At 39.7% G+C, this 25,323-nt stretch overlaps 1 protein-coding gene across 1 annotated transcript in view; it reads left to right on the forward strand.

The window, feature by feature from the left end:
* Positions 1 to 22,646, forward strand: part of gsg1l (gsg1-like) — a 34,048-nt gene extending 11,402 nt beyond the window's left edge. Inside the window, exons 3-5 of the mRNA XM_020094165.2 lie at positions 11,580 to 11,732; positions 14,510 to 14,621; positions 18,131 to 22,646. Of these exons, the coding sequence (XP_019949724.1) occupies positions 11,580 to 11,732; positions 14,510 to 14,621; positions 18,131 to 18,491 (626 nt within the window). The 3' untranslated portion in view covers positions 18,492 to 22,646. The remainder of the gene's footprint in view (positions 1 to 11,579; positions 11,733 to 14,509; positions 14,622 to 18,130) is intronic.
* The last annotated feature ends 2,677 nt before the right edge of the window (positions 22,647 to 25,323 follow it).

The raw sequence follows: 25,323 nt of genomic DNA on the forward strand, positions 1-25,323 counted from the left end.
AGGACATGGAACAGAGGTCATTGTGAACATTTATGTCCGCTTTGAATGAATGTTTGGATTTCAAATAGAAATTGACAATCCTAGTATCTCAACATCACTGGGTAAACCCTCAGCTGAGGCAGGCTCATCAGACCAGGGTGTGAGTCTCACGGTTATTCTTTAGATGGTCACTTTCTGGCCCAGACGGTATCTTTTCTTTTCAGCCAAAGTCTGTGACTGCTCATTTGTGACTCCTACTGCCCAAGAGTTTGCAGTGGAACTAGGCTACAAAGCCCAGTCACCTCAACCAGATGCAATTGAACAATTTGGCCTTGCTGCCAGGTTAGCAGTGTTCTTGGGGTTGACTAAAGGATGTTGCTACCGTTATTAAACATTTTTAGCTGTGCACCTCAACGCCACTTTTTTCACAAGGCAGACCCAGTGTGAACTCATACAACCTGGTTGTCTCACGGTTAGTCTCAGGATGGTCAACTTGGGGCCCAAACAGTAGTTTTTCTTTTAAGCTACATACATTGAGCACACATCCGAAATATAACATACCCAAAATGAGATGTTATTGTTCGTCAGCCCTTTTATCAAAACCCTGGTCCCCTAAGAAAGGTTACTCCATAAATTAATACTAAAAAACTATAAGAGATACTGAACCAGTTGCAGAGCCACAAGCTTGGTAGAAATGCATGTTTTTTTAACCTTTTGCCTCACTTTTTTTGTCAGAAACAAACAAAAAAAAAAGACTTTTGTAGGGACCATTTCAGAAGAAAGATATTAAGTCTGAACCAATTCAGCTAAAATGCTTTGCAGAGGGTTGGTAGAAGATTGAGTCCAGTCCATACCGAAACGTCCCACAGATGTAATTCAAAGGGTTAAACTTTTTTATTGCTGCATTCAGCTCATTTTTTTTCAAAAACTAAATTCAGCCAGAGATTATGTTTGTCACCAAAACTAATTGGGAAAACAATTTAGTAATTTATAAAAGTAATTTTTTTTAGGAGAAGCCTGTGAGGGGTCTGCTGTCAGAGTCAATGAATCATACAAATGGGAACAGCCGGGCGCACTTTCAGTCACATTCACATTCATCGTATTTGTCACAGAAATAGTTTGTGTGAAGAATGAAAAAAGACCTTGAGAGAGAAACTTTCCTCCATCCACTCACCTGGACAGTCACTGAGAAAGGTTTCTTAGATAAATTAACAAAATATTTTATGACATAAAGCTCTGATTCATTCACAGTAGAGGAGCTTTCACATCCTCTGAGACAAGCTGAAGCATCCTGACAACTTAATTTTGAGTCTTTTGACAGAGGAGGCACCAGAAGAAAAGTGACATGTAGTAATTGATATGAAACGAGCTCAGTCTTTTGCTGCGTGTTGTCACTTTTGATTAATGGAAGTCATAAGAACCTGTACCCTGATGCCTCATGTACACACAAATAGATTTTAAGTAAAGTTATACCAGGAAAAATATTGTATGTTTCCATCAATAATTTACTTAAACTGGTATTTTTTGAGTCATGATATTTCATTCCTGCTTTAAACTGTCAATCAATGAGTTAACGCTCTGGGGTCTAAGGATGACTAAATCAATATTTCTATTGTGACAATACCCAGAGACACAGGTCAGACATTGTTAGAATCTGTGAAGTGTCAGCTCTCGTTTGAATCTCTCTGGGATAACTTATGTCACTCAGACACTCAGTTGCAAGCCTATGAAACTGACTCGTGTGACAACTGTTGCTACCTTCGCACAATCAATTATTGATGGTTTGTCAGCTTGCTATTTGTGTGAATCTAACCAATCAACACTCATGAAATTTCTTATGTCTGGGCTACACTCGCTTTTCATTTAGGTGTCCATGTCATCAGGTCAGTGCCTGCATCATCTGCGCTGCTCTTCTGGAGAGTTGAGGTCTCACCTATTTTCTCTGCCATTTCACAACCTGTTCACGGCAAAATTGACAGTAAAAGTGAACAAAAATATTTGCAACACCTGTACCTGTTTCAAAGTAAAAGCCCTCTGACGTTTCACTGGGCCGAGTTTACAGCTGCATCATAACAATTCATCCACATGAATAAAGGTGCATTTTCACAAGAGATTTCAATTTTTCAGCTTTTGACCAAATTATCTCTACTCAATGCTGTAGGTCAAATTTGAGCCCAAGTGCAGACAAAGCTGAGACTGCCTGGGAAAAAAATACAAAACATAATTGTATCACGATGTATACAAGGGCCTGTAAAAGGCAAATCTGAATTGAGAAATCCCCTTCAACCCCAGATGGTGAAACTAAAAGTAACAACCTGGTGTTGAATGCCTTTGCGAAACAGTGCAGTCTACATACATTTTCTTTCTTGACTCATATGAGGTTACAGGGACCTTTGACAGCTGAAAAATGTTAATCTTTGAGTCCAAAATGGCAACTGGTCATTCACAGCATGATCTTGAGATATCATGTTCACTAGAATTGGATGGACGGACAGATGGAACCAAAAAAAAAAATGCCCTCAGCCATTGGCTGTCACCAGCGTGGTGACTTGAATAAAATGTTTTGTTCAACCTTTATTAAATCTGATTTTATACATTATAATCAAACATCAAGCTCAGCATCTCCTGCATGATATTTTATACACAAGCAAAATGGACAGACTGCTGCACATTTTTACGGACAATGAAGATTATCCTGGGCCCCTCATCTTGATAACCACTAACTGCAGATGAGAGCAGCTTCTTTCTATCAGCACCTGATGTTTACATTCTGCAGCTCATGAAAGGAATGCCTAAGCATCCAGAAGAAAGGGAATATTTTGTTGCATGTGGGCGTAGCCTGTAATTCACTGTTTCATGCAGAGCAGGTAGTTAATAATGAAAGTTCTCTGATGGTTTCATCTGTTAACGCCATCTGGAAGAAGAGCAGGAGTGCTGCACGGAGCAGTGGTGGATGATGTGATATACTGAGCTGGGCGACCTTGCTTCTCACACAAGGATACAATATGTTAATCTGCCTTTCTTTGAGCCTGACATGCTCACTGCTGTGTTTTATAACACGCAGCTGCTCCTCAGGCACATCCAAGTCTGTCCCTAATGAAAATTGGAACAAAAAAAACTTCTGTTTGTTTAATTTGTTTTCTAAAATACCCTCAGAGAACAGGGGTCATAACCAGGATTTAAAACTGTTGTGGTTATGCAAACTTGTCTTCTTGAAATTAAATTCATAACCTACTTAACCGTCTTTTTAAATATGTTATGAATGTGTAACCCTTTTATCACCGGCTCGTGTATTAAAACCCACCTTATGCTTTAAGATGAAGCTTTAACCCTTTGTTAAACATTGTATGTTAAAAGACACATTTCAAATAGTAAATATCAGTCTAGGGTAATGTATGATTCTCACTTTCAAATAATCCATTGGAGACTATGGGGAATACACTTGACCTATAAACTCTCATGTAATACTTCAATATTAACACAAATCCATACACCCAACACAAGATCTCGGTTTCTTAAGAAATGTACTAACACTTGGCAGAGAAACACACATTCAAACCTTTCTTTATGGAACCAGAATATAGAAAATAACAAACTTGAACCCCGGGGTATAGTTTTTGTCTTTACTCAAACCGTCTAATCTTATTTTGAGTGCACTCTTTGTTTAATGGCGTTGGCGCGCTTTAGTTGGCGCTCATGAAGGAAACCCTTGATACAAGTACCTCCGTGTGTCGGTGAAGTCCGCAAAACCAGGCCGCATCTGACGAATCACCCGCTCGTCGCGGTAGCCACCGTCCTCCACCCGCAGCTGCCCGCAGCGACAGACCTCCGTCTCCGTCGACAGCAGCGATGTCTTCCTCCAACGAGGACCGTGGCGTTAGCCTAGCTCCCGCTAGCTTACGTAGCCGACCTGACCTCGCGTTTACGAAACACAAGCGGTGGTGGCGAGTCCGACCCCCACACTTTAAACACGTCGTTCAACTACAGTTCACAGTCCGTTACCAATGAAAAGTCCACATGAAGGACACACGCAGTCCCGGAGTCTCTGCTCTGCGCCATTAGCACGTTGCTCCTTCTTCTTCTTCCGAGTCGCTTCCCCCCCCCCGGAAGTGTAAGCATTCCAAGGTCATGAACTCACGCACGTAATGCAACGTAATAGAATTGCTTTTAACTTTTCCAAAATCATTCACACACCAGGAAATTATGTTTTTAAAGTCACTCATTTAAACATCAATTATTTACACATTTTAATACCTTATTTATATCTCAAATAGTTATTTATGTCAATGTTAACCTCACCATGAACTGGCATTTTACCCTTAACTTATTCCCATGAAAATAAGAACCACTGATATTTATCAGAGTATTACAAATGGTTGAGTTAAGATTATTTTTCAGAGGCCAATTTAGCTGAGACCAGACTAAATCATTTTACAGTCATGTCTCTACTGTGGTGAGTTTTAGGCAAAGACTGTAAATAAAGATGGAAGACGTCTCGGTTGAAATGAACCCTTAGGAGTCCCCAATCATACCGACATGATCAAATCATGTGGTTAATTCAAAACGTGATAGAGGTAGAGCGCTGGTTTCAACTTCAGTCGAAAGTGCTGACTTTAAACCTGGAGATATAATTGTTTCAATATGGCGTTAAATACAAGTAAAAATATGCAAGAAGCTTGACAAGGAGTTTCATTTATTTCAATATTTGTATCATTTTAGTCATATTGAGAAATACTAGGGAGGTAGGGTGGAGGGGAAACTGAGCGGAGAGCAGGGAGAGAGTAACAGAACAGAAGTTTACAGAGACTGTTGTGGACAAAAAATGAACCCCATGATGAAATCACACAATGTTTGATTATGTCCCAGTCTGACCTTTAATATGTTATATTTGCATGACTAGGGATCTCCCTTCAATCTGTTAATGACAGTGATGTTCCTATTTGTATAACTGAGTACATAATAATTTGAAGTTACATCTACAAAAAAACCCTTTTATTTCAAATAGTTACATATTGCTTGATATTATTCAATTTTTGAAAATATATCCTCATCCTGTCTATTTTGGGGTCCATTAAGTTGATTTACTATGTCAAGGTGAAAAAGTAATTGACACAATAGGCAATGTTATACTGGAAAGAAATATACCAAAGGCACAGCTTGCATAAAAAAATCATAAGCTGTGCCATCAGATGGATCTTGGATAAGAACGCTGCATTTTTGAAGTGATTTGTCTGTGCAGTGGTGAAAGTGAAGTCGAACCATGGTATCGAGGTCCTGCTGATACATGTGCTCGACTGACTGCAAGTCAGTGTCGGCTGTCAATCATTACGTTTCACCCCATTTTTATATGAATTAATGAACAGTTTGATAAGAACTAGCTTGTATGACAGAAACTGTCTTTGAGGATAAACGGATTAATGTGTACTTTTATTTTTTGGGGGAATCATGTTTCATCTGTTAACATGGAGGTGACAGGGTTTATGACCTATGCTGCAGCCAGCCACCAGGGGGCAGATGAGATGCTTTGACTTCACTTTGGGGAGCTGTCCTCCATCTTTATTTACAGTCTACATTTTCAGGCAACAAAGAAAATTTCTTTACTCACAAAGAGTTGTCTCCAGTGGTGCGTTTCCACAGCATATATTCATTTTACTGTATTAATTCATTTTGATCTGTTTAGATTTTTTTCCTTCCATTTTTTGTCATATCACCTTATGAAGCTGAGGCAGGTGACAAAACTAAAGTTAAAATATAAAGAAAAAACTAAAGAGAACACTGAGATGTTGGACATTGTTAGACTGAGTCATATGATGAATTTTATTTCCTATATTAAACTATTAGAGACGCGTTATTGTATATTGATTAGAGCTGAGAAAGTCAAACACATCAGAATAACATATCCTGAGTAACTGTAAATGTAAACTGGAGAAAATATTAAGAAATGTTTTGTCTTCATCTGGATCTGCATCAATATTCATCAGTGGTGAAAAGTAAGAACTGTAATGTTCACCTCACTACATTTATTTGATCACTGAAGATACTAAAATAATAATCCTAATAATAATTTGAACAAATGACACGTGAATTCTGAAAGAAAAAGGAAAAAATAAAGATTACTCTGGACTTTTTTGTATTTCAAATGAATTTGAAGTGATACTAACGCAATGTATATACAACTGTAAATTATTTGCTCTATGACTGAGCGCTAACTTCAGTTAATACGATAATTAAATCATTCAAAGAGATAGAAAATGTATCTATGGCAGTTATCAGGCTACTGCAGCTTCACTGTAAAGATCTGATGCTTAATATTACCGTTAATTGAATCCTTCTGAATTCCATTTTTTATTTGAACGATTTGAAGGTTTTATTTTCAAATCTTGCCTTTGTTTGAAGTTCATTATTTTACTAATTAATCCCCACATTGATTTATGTAAGAGTAAGTATTGACATAAATAAATAGCCCTAATAATTCACTAGAAATCACTGCAGTGTATAAAAATTACTGTTCTGATTCTTTTGTGTTATATCATGTATTAAATCCATCAATAACCTTGGTAATGAGGTTCCCCGTGGGTCTAAATCAAATTAAATCTGGGTTCTTGACATGGAAACTGTTTGAAGACCCCTGAAAGATGGTGTCAGAAATGTATTACACTCAGAAACTGAGTGACACACTCGTGAAAACACACACATGCATACACAGTAATTAAAGATGTAATTAAATCCATTTGAAATGAGACTCGGTCTGATGAGCTGCTTCCTTCCTGTTATTACTGCTGCTGGCTGAGTCCCTCAAAACACATTTTATTTGCTTTCTTCGCTTTAATGAAGTCTCAGTCTGCTGATACATACTCAACAAGACGCTAACTCGGGAGAGAATTATTTTGGTCAATAATGTTGCATTGTGAGTTTCCCTCACAGGCATTTTTATACCCTTGGAATTTGTTTCCATTGACTGGTTGGAAATTAAACTTCTAGCTAACAAGGAACCAGAGAGTAAATGTCAGACTGTTGTATCAGAGCGATACTACACTTTCATTTCAAATCAGGTCTGAGACGATGAGGTCAGCTGTCACTTGCAGGGTTCAAACTATAGACAGTAAATAAAAATGGACGCCATGACTGCTCCCAAAAGTGAAGCCAAAGCATCTCAATCTCAACCTATGGGTCACAAACCCTCCCTCCACCATGTTAGCAGTAGGGACATGCACTTAGTCTACTTATATTATAGTCACAATGCAAATCTTAAAAACACAGAATTTTTTTTTTTATGGCTGTTGAGTTTTCTGATTTGTGAGGCAATAAAAATAGAGACCCATAATTTCCTCCGCGAAAAAATGTTCCTCTGTATCAAAAGAATGAAAGAAGACATTTAAACCGGGTTTATTAATAGATTATAAAAATGTCCTGAACATGTATTTCAGTTATGCTATTATTGTTTTTATTAGATCATGTCTTAGTAGCAGAATCAAACATGTCAGAAAACTATTACTACTATAAAAATATTGTATTAAGCTGCTTTAGTCTCAAGTTTGCTGAAATTTCCTGCAGGGTCTGTATGAGAGAACACAAATGTTATAAGTCAGTTGCTCCGGACATGTTCAGGAACTATTTTCTGCCTCCCCCCTAGTATGAGAATACTGGGTCCAGAAAATTCACAACGAGTGAGACGGCATGTTGATGACGTTTCTAAACTCTACACTTTCCACAGCAGAATTTAGACCTGTCTCCTTTACACTAACTAGGCTCCACCCTTCACCTGAATGCTCCTGCTGTGTTCTTCAATTTCCACAACATGTGGACATGTCTGACAACATGACTTTCAGTGTGAGATCCAACCAATTCTGTAAGTTGAGGCCTGTTACTATAAAGAAGAAGTGAGAACACTGATGGCAGTAACTAGGAGAAGACAAAGAGATGGACATAATGTTAGATAACAATGTTTCACCAGTGGCTGCCCAATGCTCTGATACTTGACTTTTGCAGATTCTTTTTTTTAGCTGTGGAAATCTGGAACAAACCTTTAAGAGATTTGAGACTTGCCTTGAGATTTAACACTGCTTTCAATTAAAATTCAAACTGCTTATTGCCTGCTTTTATTATGCTCATTGTTTTATGTCTTTAACATAGAAGTAAGGTTCTTGTGTTGCCTGGAGAGAAGTACAACACAAAATTAACCATCAGTATCGGCTGTTTGAGGATCCTGTAGCGCCCCCCCAAATTCACTCTTGTTCAAATTGAAAACTCAGCCTGTGGGTTGTTATTTTCACATCATCCACATGCCCCGACAGAGATGAGCGGAGAGCAGGAGATAATCCTGTTTAATTCTGTGTTGTTAGTCAGAACGATTCAAGAGGAGCTGCTGCTGTTTCCAAATTATAAATGTAGAGTGATGTAAAGACAAAAAAAAAATAATCATGACTTCTGACCTGGGGGCAGCTTTGGTAACAAGATGACAAATCGTCTCTGCTTTAAAAAACGTTCAGATTTCCAGAGCATGAAGAAGTACAGTAGAATTGTCTATTTCAGCTACTCTGTATGGCCAGAGGGTGACACAGTAAAGGGCCAATTGATGAATGTAAAAAAAAAAGCAGGAGGATACAGAAAACACAACCCCCCCTCCTCCTGAGGCCAATCAGAAACAAACATCTCACCTTGTTTGGAGCTGGACGTGTCATGTCCTGCCTGTAGACGAGGGACGAATCATTGTTCTCCAAAGATTCATCAAAGTAGCATGTGGGTAATTGAACACCAGGTCACAGAATGATGACGGGTTAATATGAAGGACAATCAAACCTCCCCCCTTGGCTTGTGTCCGGAGGGAACAAAAATACAACATACATGCACATGACATTATAACTAAAAAAACGTTTTCCAGAATCATGAAGCCCTGCTGGATATCAGCTTTACAAACTCAGACGAGGTAATATAAAGAATGTGGCTCTTTAATTTTCAAGTATAATTCTGCTTATGTTCCATAATAGAAGAGAAAGCCTTTATTGTCAATGCGTAAAAGAAAGCAGCACAATAAAATTAGAGGTGCTACTGCTGCACAAAACAGTGCAAATGTAGACAAACCAAGGAACACGAAATGAATAAATACATTATATATAAGCTTGCACCAAAAAATTCATATTTATGACATGTCAGAATAGATTTTAAAAGAAAAAAAAGGTTCTTCAGTCTATGTGTTCAAGATTTGATGGTCCTGTCACATCTATCAAAGGGCAGTAAAGTGAACACTTTGGCTCTGCAGAGACACTGTGAGCTGGAGACGCCCTCCAGAGAAGGCAGGGAGCAGCCAGTGATTTTATCCTGCCATTTAATTTTGCACCATTGAGTACCACTGTCCACAGCATCAGCGTTTTCCTGTACCCATCTGTTACTGTCATGGCCCTCTTACATAGAAACCCTCTTACACTGGATCTGTACTATTCTCTCATCTTGTATCTGTGTGATGTGTCTCATGATGCTCAGCATGCTCTTCCTCACTCGCCGGTCTGCAGCCGTTGCACCTCATCTTAAATTGAACAACTCGAATCAAATTGAAGAAAACCACCGTTGAAGACCAAATCATTTTCCAGTCAAAATGGATTGGCCACATCAGAATTATTATTTAAGATAGCAGGTACTTTATATATAATAGAGATTTGGGGAATGCTCTGCTGCAACAGCACAAACTATGGAAATTTACTTGCAGCAGCAGATAATGAGGTAGACAAGGGAACAAGTGAAAGTATTAACGAGATTAAATAGACAATGAAGTAGATGATAAAAACATTGAATAAAAAATAAAATACAGAGAACATGTACATAATATACACCTTTCACCACAGAAAGAAATATTACTTACAAAGGAGAAATACTTCAGTAAAGTGTGGTGGCACAGGATTACTGAAAGTGGATGTGTACTGCATTGTGCATTAAGTATGTGATATTGAAAAAAACATATACATATATATGTATAAATAGTCTGTATGATTTACAATATAGATATGACTCTATATGTCATATCATTTTGTACCTATTTATATAGGTACTCACATATAAAACATCAATGTAGTAGTCTACCGGTATGTCTTCCCCCATCTTCTCCTACTGTTGCACAAAAGTATCATCCAACTTATTCTGTGTTACTGCTCCACAATGTTTCTTTAACATGCTCTCTGCCACAAGACACACAAAACCAACATCTATGACCACAAACTACGCATAACAAAATAAGACTTCCCGCAACCGAACCTCTCCAACCTCAACTGTGGAGCCATCAGGAGACAGGTTCAGGTTGCTAAAGTGCAACAGGGCCCACTGGCAGCTCTTAATGAGATGTACTGCTGTCGACCCAGCCATGCCTCCTTACTGTCCGCCAGTGTTTAATGTTTATGAGACGTCCTCGTTTGTTATTGTAGCTGTTGATTGTGTACTGTTTCCAGTGTTTATCTCATGGGACGAGGTTTGTAGAGGTGAATGTAAATGTACAGTGATGTGAAGCTGAGTTTCCTCTCCCAGGACAATAAGCTGAGAAACTGACTAACTAATATACCAGTTCAAGGATTCCGATCATGTCAACTCTGAAGAAATCCATCTCCTGTCTTTGACGATTGATCACATTAGCGGAGATACAGAACAATAACAAGATGCCTTATAGATTATTAATGAAAATCATTTCTGGCCTCCTCCTCTTATATTTCACAGTAGCTGTTAGTATTTTAGTTGTTCACCAGATTCCCTGAACTGGAGCTTTTCACACATAAACTTCTCTGTGAAAGAATCATTCGCCTCATTCCAGCCTCACAGAAAACTTTACATTAAATAAATTATGCAGGAAATGTTTGGTTGACGTTTCTATCGTGATGCTTCACCTGCTGCTGATATGAATCCAGCTCTGTGTGTTAAAATAAAAAAAAACCTGTTGTATAAGTATTCCTATTAGATGGTTGAAATGTCTTCTTCTTCTTCTTCTTTTCATCTGATTAGATGGTTGATATCTCACCTGTAGTCCTTACATCTCACATGACAGGGGGCATAGGTCATCACTTTGCATCATGTTGTATTTATTTATTTGTTTGTTTGTTGTACAACCATCTATCTAATCTGTCTGTTTTATGGGAACTTTAGCTCAGTCTTGTGCTTGTCCTTTTCTGTGAAAATGGATTTATTATTATTATTATTTTCAGGTTTTAGCCAACAGAACTGTGTGTTTTTGTTTGTTAGATTGTAAGAAAAAAAAAACAATGTTTGGGTAAAGAGGAACATTTCAGACTACTTACAGTAAACCTTCTGAACAAACCTGAACATAGTCTTAATGATCTCTAGAAACTTCTTATGACTTACAAATCAAACCATATCCCTGAAACCTCCCATAAAACCCTGAACACAATCCCAAGGACCACTAGAACCTTTTTAAAGACAACTAAAACCACCCACAGTACCTCTTAGCTCACATACACTTAGATACAACCCCCCAGAACAACTTAAAGGACCTCTAGATCCTCTCTAGTCATGATTTTGTGATTTTGAGATGTCATCTAGCAACATCTACATGGATTCCTTATTCTTGGTAAAACATTTCCTGGTGTGTGCATGTGTGTTTGCAGGTGTGTTGTGGTTGTCGGTGGTGTCAGAGGTACTCTACATTCTGCTGCTGGTGGTCGGCTTCAGTCTAATGTGTTTGGAGCTGTTCCACTCCAGCAACGTCATCGACGGACTCAAGCTCAATGCCTTCGCAGCCGTCTTCACCGTGCTGTCCGGTAAGACAGACACCTGACAACACCTGATAGATTGATACTATAATAGAATACTATGCAAAATATGACACCTTCATGCTACCTAGAAGTAATCACTACTGTGTGACCTGTTCTGTATGTTTGATGAGGTATGACTTGACCAATCTCAGAGGTTAAACTGTGGTTAATTAATGGGGCGGCTATAGCTGAGGGGTAGAGCGGTCGTCCTCCAACCAGAAGGTCGGCAGCTCAATCCCCAGTGTTCCCCATCTTCATGCCAAAGTGTCCTTGGGCAAGATGCTGAATCCCAAATTGCCCCTCATAGAACAAAAAGTGCTGCTCATAGATGCACTGTATGAATGTGAGAATGGATGAATGGCAAATTGTACTGTGAAGCACTTTGAGTGGATCAAGACAAGAAAAGCACTATATATAAAATACAAACCATTTAAACAGTAATTTCAGATGTAAAAGCATGTGAGGAAGATTTATGAGAGGTCTTCCAGAAGTTATCCCTTGGAAGCCTTTCACCATGTTGGGTGCCAAGGATTTTTCTCCCAACTTAAGCCCGTTATGCAAGAAGTTGGCTTTGCATCCACCACGCTGCTTACTGGTCACTGCCTCTCTCCTTCTCTTGTAGCCTTTTTTTTCACAAAAAAACCCACCAAAAAAATGTTAAAGCACATTTTACATGTTTTTAACCAAGTTCCACTTACTCACATGACACAGGATGATTTTGATCTGAATTACATTTCTCAAAGACACGAGAACCCGAGGAAAATATTTCAACTGGAAAATGTTTTTGGGATGCTCCAAGAATCAGTATCTTATGTGCAGCAGCTTATTATGACCCATTGCATTTCATTGTTATGCAACCTTTAGTGGTCATGCATGGTAATGAGCAAAACCACTTCCTTATTAGTGTCACTATGACAACTACTATCTCATACACTGTACTCGGGAACACTCCTGTGGTTCATTTCACAAGTTAAGTGACCTACTGCGTGTGGTCGTATCAATCAGAAGACTTGCAGTGGGAGCGGTTCAGTTCAGTTGTTTATTAGCTAAACAGAACACAGTCTTGAATTGTAAAAGACAAATGAGTTTGGTTTCAATTATTTTTTTGCTGATGTAAAAGCAAGGTGAAACATCATGATTGTCAGCTGAGACTGACTTGCGATTGGTCAAGTGCATGATTCGGTACTGTGGCTCCACTCTACGACCACTACTGCGCAGACTCTGACTCCAGGTGACTGCATCAGCTCAGGATCTGAGATATTTTGGCTTCATTTCTGGATAGTGGGAGGAAGTGGAGGTCCCCACAACCTGAGTAATACCTGGATCACACACGCAAACACTCAAATCTGCTTGTCTTGGAGTGAAGATGGAGGAGAAATGGTACGCTCTTAATGTTTAACTGCAAATCTTGAGTGGCTGAGGTTTGTTTACTATGGCGCACATGCACACCCACAGACATACACATGACTGTAACCCATCATACACTTCCATGTGACACACAGAAAACAATTTGCTGTCGTTGTGTTTGTGATGTATAACCTCGGAATTAACACTACATTGACTCATTTACACTGTAGCATTTTGATTTACTGTATGTTTATGAGTGATTACATCCCTATCTCTAATTGATCTGATGCCTCATAACCTGCACATTGAATCAATTGATACTTTTTAATGACTAATTATGATAATTACATGTGTTCTGATTTATAACTGATGACGTGTTGAGCTGTAATTCTGTGATTTACTGTCCCCTTGCTTATGTTAATTATCAGAGCGGGTTGTTAATGTCATCATGAAAGAGCAAGACAACACTTCTCAAAGTGTGACCCTTAGTTTGTCCAGAGGAGGGCACCAGAGGAAAGGTCACTGGGTCGTTCAAAATCCAAAGGATTCACCCAATACATTTTATGAATGATATATTTTTTAAATATTTGGAATTAATTAAAATTCTGCCCTGATGGTGACGTTTAATTAAACACAAGCGAAATCATACTATCAGGACATTCAATATCCAACATCAATTTTAATGGTTTACTTTGAATTGTTCATATATTGTTGTGGATCAGTGTGAAGTGATGAAGTGGGGTTATAAAAATCACATGAAATCATCTTCATTCTCCCATGCTAAGCCAGTAAGTGAAACTCAGACTGTGAATAAAGTTGGACAACACGTGTCTCCTCTATACAGAAATTATGCCAAAATGTCCCAGATACAAACTCTGCCATCTTGTGGCAATGACATAATTTGCAGTCAGAGTCTGTGTAGGTTGTAGCCTCTCCAGAGAACTTCTGTGGCCCTGCTCGAGTGTCGTTTCTTGGTTCTTGTTCACCTCCTTGACCTCAATGTTTTAAAGAGACGGACAACTCCAGGAGGAATCCTGGTGCTCAACATCTTCTGCACTCGTGCGTTAGAAAGCTTCATATCCTTGCTGTGATCTACGACTCACCACAGTTTAATCTAGTTTAGACGTCCACAGAGAGTTTGTTGAACACGTCTCCACTTCCTCTCACTTTCCAGAAATGAAGGATCAGAGATATGAATGCTGCCATCTGTGCAGTAGCGATTGTGGAGTGAAGCCATGGTATCAAGCTCCCTCTGATACAGGCGCTCGACCAAGTCAGTCAGTCAGTCTCAGCTGTCAATCATGATGTTTCACCACATTTGTATATCATCAAATTACTTATTAGTTAATGACCTCTACAGCAGCTTTGTATTGTCTACACAGTTTATACATATGCATATACATGTGTGTGTGTCTGTCTGTGTGTGGGTGTTGCAGGTCTTCTGGGTATGGTGGCCCATATGATGTACACTCAGGTGTTCCAGATCACCGTCAGTCTGGGTCCTGAAGACTGGAGGCCTCACAGCTGGGACTACGGCTGGTCCTTCTGGTCAGTGCACATGCTCATATACACAGTACACACAAAGCAATGCTGTTTTCACCACTGAATTAGTCCATAGATGGAGATTTTTGAAACCAACTCAAAAGGTGGTTGATTCCTTCCCTCAACAGCACTGATACGGCAGAAAGCAGGGTTAGTACACAGTAAAAAGCATCATGAAGTCTGAGCTTTAATTTCCTTCCTGACAACAGAAACACCTGCTGAAGGTAATATGACAGAAAGCACCACTAAAAGGATAAACTCTAGTTTCTTTGTATAGTGGTCAACAATGCCAACATTGCAAATATAAAATATAGAAGAAACAGAAAATAAACAAATTCAAAAACAAAGCTGCTGCATACAAAGACTTTAAGACCAGAAAAGACAAATAAAATGTGACACCTGGAAGAGGAACGCCGGCTCCTGGTAAAAGGAGATTTTCTCCAGTGAATGGAGTGAAGGGCTCTCATTTAACACCAAGAGGGAGCCATTCAGGATCATTAAAGTGGAATAAATTTAGCAGGAATGATTAACCTCTGCTGGAGCAGGAGGCGAAAAGGAGGAGGAAAAGCTCCTTCAGGGGGAATAAAAAGTGTGCATGTGCTCTATTCTGAGGACGATAGAGGAATGATGTGAACTCACATGTGTGCAGAAGTTCATATGTTCTATAAATCAACTTAATAAGAGGCAGATGTTAAAGACCTCATAGTCCAGTGGAGGATGAAAACGTTTTTCATTTTCTCCACATTTAACTTACTCCATACTCCAAAAGTCCTGGATTAAAAATCTCAACTAAGTAAAGATATATATATTTCCAGAATGGAAATCAAAGGACCCAAACTAACATGGGAGACCGTTGTTTTGCTTCCCATTTCAAACTGACCATGGCCACACTCGTAACTGTAATCGCATGTTTATTAGTGTTACCATGACGTTGGAAGTGTTAGGCTTAGTTAACGAGTTGGACCCCAAAGCAGACGCAGACTGGTGGTTAGCGATTTAACAGAGTTTATTTATACAAACAGAACAGGAGCAGGCTGGGATGGCAGGGTGCAGGCTGGCTCGATGATCCAGGGTGAGACGAGGATGAATGGAGGAGCAGCGAGGCGCACGGAAAGACTGGGTAGAAGGAAGGAGATACGAGGGTTAGAGAATATCCAGGAAACGAACACGGGAGTCGAGGACATCGACAGCACATGAAAATACCGGACGGGACGGAATAATCTGGCAGAGTAGTGGAGTCAGGACCAGGCTTTTATTGTGGGGATGATGAGGTGATTGAGATCAGGTGCGCCTCGTCGCTGCAGCCAGGAACCAGCCACGCCCCCCTGCCACACACACAACCTGCACCGAGAAAACAGAAAAGGGGAGGGGGAGAGACACCACAACAAAACACCTAACAGAATCACCACAGGAAGTCTTCTAACCTTAAGAAAAATCTTAATTTAACCCAATTTATGATCTTTCCCTAAATCTATCCAAGTTATTTTGAGCCTCACCAACCCTTCACATATCACTCACTGTCACATTATGTAGGAGATGGTCATTAAATTGATATTCTGGACTTCTTCATTCCCACTTTTTCTTTCCGACATACATCAAAAGCCAAGTCTACTGCCTGAGCCAACCACTGGCATAGTAATAATGTTTATCAGGGCATCATCGACCGATGTCAATCCACGTAGTAGATGTTCTGGTGTTTTATTCTGTATTTCACATTTGATTTATTATTGCAATTCTACACTGTTAAGTGTGTAAACACTCTGAGCCTCCTCTGTGTAATAGTTCAGCTCAAAACGTAAAAGGAAAAAGTGATTGATGATATTAAACTATGAAATTTTAAATGATACCACTGTTTGGATTCCTGTTTTTAAGGATAAAGAATGATGGATGGCACCAGTTGTTTTCAATTATTTCATTCTCTCATTTCTTTATGTTAGTCTTGCCACATTTCAGGATCTTTTCTTGACATATTTCTTGGCGTACGGCGTTCGGCTCTGCACAGAGGGACTGTTAACTGTCCTATTAACTGACTAATATGGCACGGGTTTTCTCCAGGGCCTCGACAGTATGTCAATTAGCAGCCCATCAGTTATGAGCCCGCTAACATTAACTGGAGCAGAGGGTGAGGCTTAAGACTTTGAGTATTCACTGAATCACCACAGATGCTTCCTCAGAGCAGTTTAAGTCCCCAAGGAAATTTCTCCATCCGGCCAAAAATGTATTTCTCCTCGAGGCATTTCTGTCCTGCTGGTGACCGAGCCTGGGGACGTTGTCTCAAAAACTCTTTCCTCCATCCATCCAGAACACCAACAAATAAGTTGAACTATAACAAATAATTGACGCGTAGCAGCATTACTGTCAGGATGAAAATCATTCAGGCTGACTTCACACTTCACAAATTTCTGGTTGAGATAGGACCAAAACAAAAAATTATCTGTTCTCGCATATAAGAAATATGACAATGGTTGCTGTTGAAAGATAGTTGTAGAAAGATAAAAATAATAAGATAGCTGTTGAAAGATAATTCCCCTGAATTGTATTTTGGCCATGACTAGCAATGAATTACTTTTTCTATTATGGAATATACCGTCAGCTATGGTCATGAGCTCTGAGTAGTGTCCTAAAGAACAAGGTTGCGAATTCAAAGGGACAAAATGAGGTTTCTCTGTTTTAGGACCAGTCATCACTTTGGCTTGTCCCTAATAACAGCTGATGCATTTTGGCCAATATATCTTTTGCTCTCCACACGGGCTGTTTACCTGCAGGCAACCAAAGCCTACTCAAACGTGATTGGTCAAATTAGAAACAAGACCCAGGAGGGTTCCTGCCCAAAAATCTAGTCCCTCTCCTCCAGATTCTTCATATTCACATGCAGAATGTGTTTACGTGATTAGAATACACAAAGGAAAGTGAAGTGATGCAAGCTTTTTCTCCTGGTAACAATTTTTCCCCCAAATTCAAGGGGACAAGTACATCAGTTGAGTTGAAGTCTATGTGCTGGTGTGAGGACTCTATTCATATTAAACAACAATAAGTATAAGCACCTAAAAGTATGAGAAATGTCTTGCTTCCCTGTTGAAGTTTCAGTAAACAGGCTTAGCGTAATCTTGCTCATTAAACTCACCAGTATGCCGATGGAGGGGCGGGTGAAGTGTTTGAGTCCACAAAACACTTTTGGCGTTTCAGGGGTAAACAGCCAAATCCAAAACAATTGAAGTAAATGACGACCACTTCTCTAAACTAAAACAGACAAAAACATAAAATGCCTCCATACTGCTCCTGTGGTGTCATCCAAGTGTCCGTGAGCCTCAAAACTGCAACATTCGCACCATGATTTAACCCTAAATGTCCCCTGTTATCCTCCCAGCCCGGAGCCGCATTCATGTTCACGCACATGCCACACAAGCTCTATGCTCTCACCCAAGGGGTGCGAGACATGATCAGCGAGAACTCACAAGTAACTACAGCATGAGCCGAGACTCACCCTCTCTTCTCCTACCCTTCACTCTCACCAGCATGGCCTGGGGTTCCTTTACCTGCTGCATGGCTGCCTCCGTCACCACCCTCAACTCCTACACCAAGACGGTGATCGAATTCCGACACAAGAGGAAGCTGTTCGAGCAGGGCCTGCGCGAGGAGCAGAACTACCTGGACCAGGAGGCTTTCCACTACTTTCGGGATCGCTCCCTCCAGTCCATCTCCAGCACTGTGGACGTCTACCCTGGACACAGCGGAACCAGAGCCGGGATCATTGTTGGTGGTCCAGGTCCGGGACCAGGTCCAGGTCCTGGCCCAGGACGGGGCAAGATGAGGGCTGCATCGGCCTCCATAGACCTGGTGGAGAACACAGACTCTCTGGGGGAGGAGCAGTGCTGAGTCACGTACAGGAACGGGAGGGTGACACAGAAGTGATGAGGCGGACTGCTCCTTGAGGTGTGGAGCCAGACCACTGGCTTTCCTGCCAAAATTGAAAGCACAGCAGCATATGTTGCAGTGCTATGTGTAGTATTTTAACATCAAAAAATTATTTACATTTTGAGACATTAAATCCTTTGAAAATGTTGCTGTGGCAGGAGGTTACAGGACAATGCTGAAATGGAGCATTACAGTAGCACAATCATTAAGTCAGTGATGTCAGTTCCACAGCAATATTTATCTGACATTTGCTAACAGCATTAATGTGCCAATCGTACCAGGAGTTCATCCCCAAGTGTGTTTAACTGATTCATGGTCCTGTTTATTGTTTATAAAGTCAAAATTGAATGTGTAAGTTTCATTTTAGTGGATATATCCATTAAAATAGTTTGAAAATGTGATCATTTCTTATGGAAGCTTTCGGCAGCCTCTTCCAGATTCATAAAATTTGGTGGGAAATAAAAAATGGGCTGTGTCATTAATTTTGATTGTGCAGGAGCCTGATGTACATCCTGCTGAGTCAGCCAGAAAACTCTCGTAAAAGTCTGAAAACATCACCACGGGTTTTTGTGTTTTCACATCTACGTTTAAACCAGCAAAAAAAATTGAAAAGATGTTTTATCTCCTCGTTCCTGTGGGTTGATGTTTGGGCGTCACTGTGAAAAATGATGTTTTGTGCACAGTTTGTTTTTCACACTCATCTGGTCAATTCTGTATACTCTTTAGAAGGTTTTCCTGTTTTTAGTGTGACATGATATAATCTGAAATTTGGAGATTTTTATGGGTGACACCAAAGAAAATGTTCCTGCCTCGACTGGAAAACAAAGATTATTCTATTCTATTCTAAAGTCTTTCATGGACTTTTGGTTAACCCAGTATTTTTGTTGCCTTAACATAACCAAATTGTGTGAGCAAACAACAGACTATATATAAGGATGGATAAAATGACAGCTCCCAAAAGTGAAGTTAAATCATCTTTATCACCCCCTGGTGGCTGGCTGCAGCATAAATCATAAACCCAGCCTCCTCCGTGTTTGCAGATGGGACATAGACCACACTCAAAAAATCAAAATGTTAGAAGATTTTTTCTCAAAGATGATGACAGAGTTTGGTGTATTTGTTTAAAGCAGCACAACAGAATAAATCACCACGTGTGGCTACAGAGGGCGCTGCTGCTCAGTAAAAGCTACATAGTGTTGCTTTAAAACAAGTTAAATATGATCAAATCCTCAATGATACAGTTGGCCAGTGCCGTGATCCTAAATCTGGTGTCATATGTTCTCTTGTTGCAGGTGTTTTAGAGTCCAATTATAAAAGTTTGTTATCATCTAAAGAGATTCAGATCTTTACATTGTTTCCTTAGTGATTAAAGGTTTTATTTGTATTGTGTCTGATGAGACTTGCAAAAGTTTAGAGTCAATTATTTTTATTTTCAGTTTAATTTGACGACTGACACTGAATGTAAAGCTCTGCAGCGTGATGTTTTGATTTTGAATAGTTTTACGTCAGTTAAATTGCAGATGGAACAGAGCGCATGAGCCTTCTGTGGATTTCAAAGTAAAGGTTTTAAGATTGTTGGTAAGATGTGTTGTCTGACCACACGAGTGACCAAAAGTATTCGTGGCTGCTCCAAATGGCCACATTCACAGGAGGATGCAACAATCGTTTAAATACAGACATTTTCACAATGTTCACATGAAAAGTGCCACAGATAGTTGTGTTGTGCTGCTGCACAACTCCTCAATTGCGGTAGTCTTTTCACAAGCTGTTCTCCAGTCATTTATCTGAACCATGTATGTGTGAAATAAATTCTTAGAGCACAAATCTAATTGCGAGGGCTTTCACTCTTGCTCTGAGACGTGTTTGTTGGCTGTGCTTTCTCTTGGTTATAAATTTATTTTTAACTGACAGGTCACAAATGTGTGCAAACACATGACAGACAGTCTAATCAACCAGAGGTCAAAGGGTCGGTTAACGTTCCCCACAGTCACAGTCTCCTTGGAGAGTCACTGGACTTCCAGCTGCTGCTGCTGCTGCAGGGAGCAATTCACCTTTGACCTCTGGGGAAATTAACTGCAGAAATGTTGTGTATGTGAGAATCATGGAGATATACCAAGGAAATCAATTTAAATCCTAACCGAGGGCTGCAGATTAGGAAAAAATGAAATTGAGTCTGGTAGCAGCTGATTTTAAGGGGTCGCAGTTTAGATGATGTTATATACGGTTGTATTTATCCATTTTGAATTTTAAAACATAATATTTGAGTGTGTTTCTTCGCGGTTCTTAGTGCAGACAGGAGTGAACCTCTGGCCTGATGTAAAATGGAGTTTGTGCACTTGTGTGAGTTTGGTGAAAAAAACAAACATTTATTGTTAAGAGCACAGAATCTGTATTCGTAAAACCTTTATTTTTTATTTTTGCTTGTTTGCCAGTTGAGAGCAAGCTGATGCATGATGCTGATGTTACTTTGTGGTCAGTCAGAACAAAACCAAGATGAAAGCGACTGATTGGAACTGAAGGGGCGCTACAGAGTCAGTGTGAGTCACAGTTTCAAAACACTAGAAAAACATTGAATGGAGCAGCTTTAAAATTAACATGAAATAACATTTACTATTTTTAAGTTTTTCCTTATGCTACTACATGTCGCTGCTACCTGTCGGTTCCCTCTAACTAACATTAGCTAACACCTAGCCTACATTAACATTAACAGCTTAGCAGAACTGTTCAGCATCAAACACCATGTCCCGTCCACAGAGGTAGCAAGCAACATCAAAAACTCTTTACTTCTATTCTTCTTCTATTTCTATCACATCTTTGCTTCAGTTGAAGTCAACATGCTAACATGCTAGCTCTGGGCCCGCTCTTCACTTCCAGATAGTGAGTCACTGCATCCAGTCAGTTTTTGGTCTCCAGCCAGACCTGCAGGAAATCGCTGGATCGTGAAATCACCTAATGTATTTCCTGTTTTTGACACCGAGTTGCTAACTGTGGTCCTGTTGGGGCCACATGATTAATTTGCCAGTATGTGAGACCTGCATTCCTCCATCTAGCCACTAGATGGCCTCAGAGTTTCCTCAAAAAACAGTTGTGTCCTTGCCCTATGGTCCTTGCCCATTTTTATTACTTCTTCTACTAGTACAGTGTTCAGCGACCCCTTCCTTCACTTGTTGTGTCCTGTGTGGCTTTGGTCTCCACCAATTCCTGAGGGAAAAATCTGGCTCTTCAATTTTCGTCACCAGCGAGTTGCTAACTATACATCAGGATTCCTGTCGTGGCCCTGTGAATATTTGCCAAAATTGTGTCTTACACCTGCCATTCTCCATCCAGCCACCAGGTGGCCATGACATTATCTCCAAAACAAGTCATGTGTCCTTGCACATTTTTATCATTTCCTTGCACGACACTTGATTTTAAGATTGGGAGTCACTGAAATGTCCAGTGTGCTCTGAGGGAGTAGCTCTGCTCAGAGGATGTATTGTTACCAGAACTTTTGTCAACAAAACAATGACTGAAGCTCTTGGTGAGCGACCATTACCGCTACCCACTCTGGAGAAGAAACCCCTATTAGTGAAGTGAATTTTGGTTTTATCACATCTTTTATTTTGTGTGCAGAAATTATCCCTGAGAAATAATCCAGTGTTCACCAGTGTAGATGCAACATGTTTCTGATGTTTGGGATCAGGCACTGACATTTTTGGTCAGTCGTGTAAATGATGGACTGAAACGCAGCTGCTGCTGAGCAAACCATAGTTTCTCAGTGACGACTGCAGTGTGCTACACTCAGCCTGAGGATACTCAGTTATATAAATCACGGATTGCAAACAGCAGAGATTAAATTGGCTGGCATTTGCAGTGGTAACAAGGAGAAGTCGAAATGATCCAAACACAACTTCCAAATCCTTGTGTTGCCTGGTTGTAAACTGGTGGTTTGTGTTGGGTCATGAATCATTTGTATGCCGATGTAAACATGTTGGAGACAACTGGAAAAATCTGCTCTGTTTGAATGTATTTACTGACATATATTTATCTATGTATTACACACCCTGTTTCCTGTCTTTTGTTCTTGATTCAGTTACTCCAGCAAACTAAACCCATATCCTGCACGCCTGAAATAAACGTATTGCTGCAAATTAGGTTTCTTGAAATCCCAAAAAGGGGTGAACCAAATGCATTGACATCGATTTATACATGTTTATATGCATATGTGTGCGTATTTTGCTGTCAGATAGGGTTTTACAGTGTAATCTTTGGCATTGCTTAAAATTGATTTTATGTAACAAACTAAAAATTACTAATTTAAGTGCATGAAATTATTACTTATAAGCATGACACAATTTCCCACTTGTAACTTGAACGTTATAGAGACCTCGTGTTCCATGCCGACCAGCAATTATGGATTCTCTTTGCCTGCCCATCGCTTACACGTGTGTCAACCAGCCACAGTTTTCTCCACAGACAGACATGATGAATGGACTCTCTGGGCTGTAATGGCCACCGGAGATGTAGAATGGGAAGAGCTGAGCAGTTAAAGCTTTTGTCACTGCATCGCTGGATTTCGTGAACAGAGATGGAGAGAAAGACAACCTCGTCCATCAACACATGGCTGTAAATCCCAAGTTTGTAATTGGCTGTTATTGGTTCAGTTGCCGTCGCGTCATAGACACAAAGAAACAAGCAAAATGTCAATTCATTATATATGAGCACAATCATTGATTATTAATCCAGAAGACCCCATTTTTAAAGTTCATATTTTCAATATAAAACAAATAAAGTGATGAACTATTACACTGACATTTTGAGATATGTTTACAGGCCTTGATTAATCCTAGACTTTAATTACAAGCTGACATTTAATCAGTGTGTTGTTATTATCTCAACAACTTAACCAGTTTCAGGTTTGAAACAGCTGCTGTTTCCAGGACAAAACCTGAAACTGCATCATTCCATCACATTTCTGTTGTGTCGTCTCTGGTAATTTTTCTGTAATTCTGCTAAAAGAAAGAAAACAACAAAAACGTAAACTCCTTGGCGGAGGTAAAAATTATTTCCACATCCAGGAGATATGGAGCAACACATGTTTGATTCTGCTGCTCCGAGAAATCACACTTCTTATGTGATGAGAGCCATAAGACTGAACTGAAAAGAAGACATTAGAAAGCTAGAGCAATTTTTTTGTGGGTTCACACATTTGATGAGATGCAGGTAATCCATTACCTTTACTTCCTACAGTTGCACCTTCCTACTTGATACATGATGTATTTGTACATGATGATGGGAACCTCTTGTCCTGCATTAAACGCGATACAGCATAGTCTTAGGTTTAATGGGGCTTGATGAGAGTGATGCTTCATCTCAAGGTGCACCTGCGTGTTCATTCAGTCGGAACAAACACACACCTTGTGCAATACGACCTCCTCTGTTTATGACAACACTGTATTAAACAAGAGCTTATATACCACACTGGACATAGTTTGGAGTGAATCAGGCCCCACTACTACAAGTGGATTGAACAGAGAGCAGCAGAAGAAGGGGAAACAGGTCATTTATTTGCATCAGAAACAAGGAGGAATTTATAACGATGCAATTAATTTCCAATGAGACATCCCAGCAATCAATACGTCTTATTCTCATGAACTCAACTGCTCATCTTTCACCCCAGATTCACCTCCTCTCCCTTCTTTGCAGAGGGCAATCGATGCATAATAGTTCTCCTTAACAGCGGCATTTTGTATCCAGCCAGTTGTAGCTGGAGAGTCACTTTTACCTCTGCCAAGGAGGTTAGGTTTCATCATTGTCCTCTTGTTTCTCTGTTGGTTGGTTTGTCAGCAGGATTATGAAAAAAATTAAAGAATAGGAAGGGACATGGGCCAAGTAAAAACACTGAAAAAGTTTGATGCGGATGTGAACCTGGGGCTGGATCAAGGTAATTTTTTTAAATCACTTTCTTTAATTGTCAGATTGGTTTCACTAATTCAACAGGAAGTTGATTAAAAAAAATCACATATTTAAAGAAGTGATATCTATGAGTGAGTGACTTTACTGTTGTGACATTAATTGTTAATATAGTTAGTTCATCGATAACAGTTAAATTAGAAGTCAATGGAAACAGATTCAATAAACACATGATGTACAGAGATCACATGACTGAAAGATCATACAAACTTCTGATACACAAGAGAGTAAACATGGCGGCAGATAAAAACATCATGATGCATGGACCAATGAGGGCCAAGATTTCATCCCGTTTAAAAAAAATGATTATGATTTATTTTGCAGATTTTATGAAATGTGGGTAAAATTTGTGATACATTTGGACAAAAACCCGACTATTGTTGCCATGCTGTTATTTTAAACAGCCTACACTTTACGGTTAAGTTGAGGCATAAAGTTAAAATAATCAGTTCATTAAATCTACTGTGAGCTGAAGTAAAGTCTTGTAAATGTCTTGTTAAATATTAAGCTCTCATGTTAACGATGAGCAAATGATCAGAAGTGTTTGTTTTGCCGAAGCTGGTTCTACTGACTCGAGCCAAGAAGCAAGACTAAGGAAAACAATATGAAAGACGGCTCTTTATTAACAGTTAAATGTTTTACTGGCTGATCCGTGGCAAATACACTGACACAGCTTGTGCAAGAGTCCCGCAGAGAGAATAAAGAGGATGCTGGTGAATCCCAAAGGACGATTCAAAGTCAGAGTAGAGCCGCTGCGTTCGGTCAGTAAAAGTGGGATCTTTTACAAGACTGCCCCTGGTTCTTATCGACTGTAAAACATCCCACTGGGTGTGTAGCTTTT

Source organism: Paralichthys olivaceus, chromosome 5, assembly GCF_024713975.1.
Source record: "Paralichthys olivaceus isolate ysfri-2021 chromosome 5, ASM2471397v2, whole genome shotgun sequence".
Lineage (NCBI taxonomy): Eukaryota > Metazoa > Chordata > Actinopteri > Pleuronectiformes > Paralichthyidae > Paralichthys > Paralichthys olivaceus.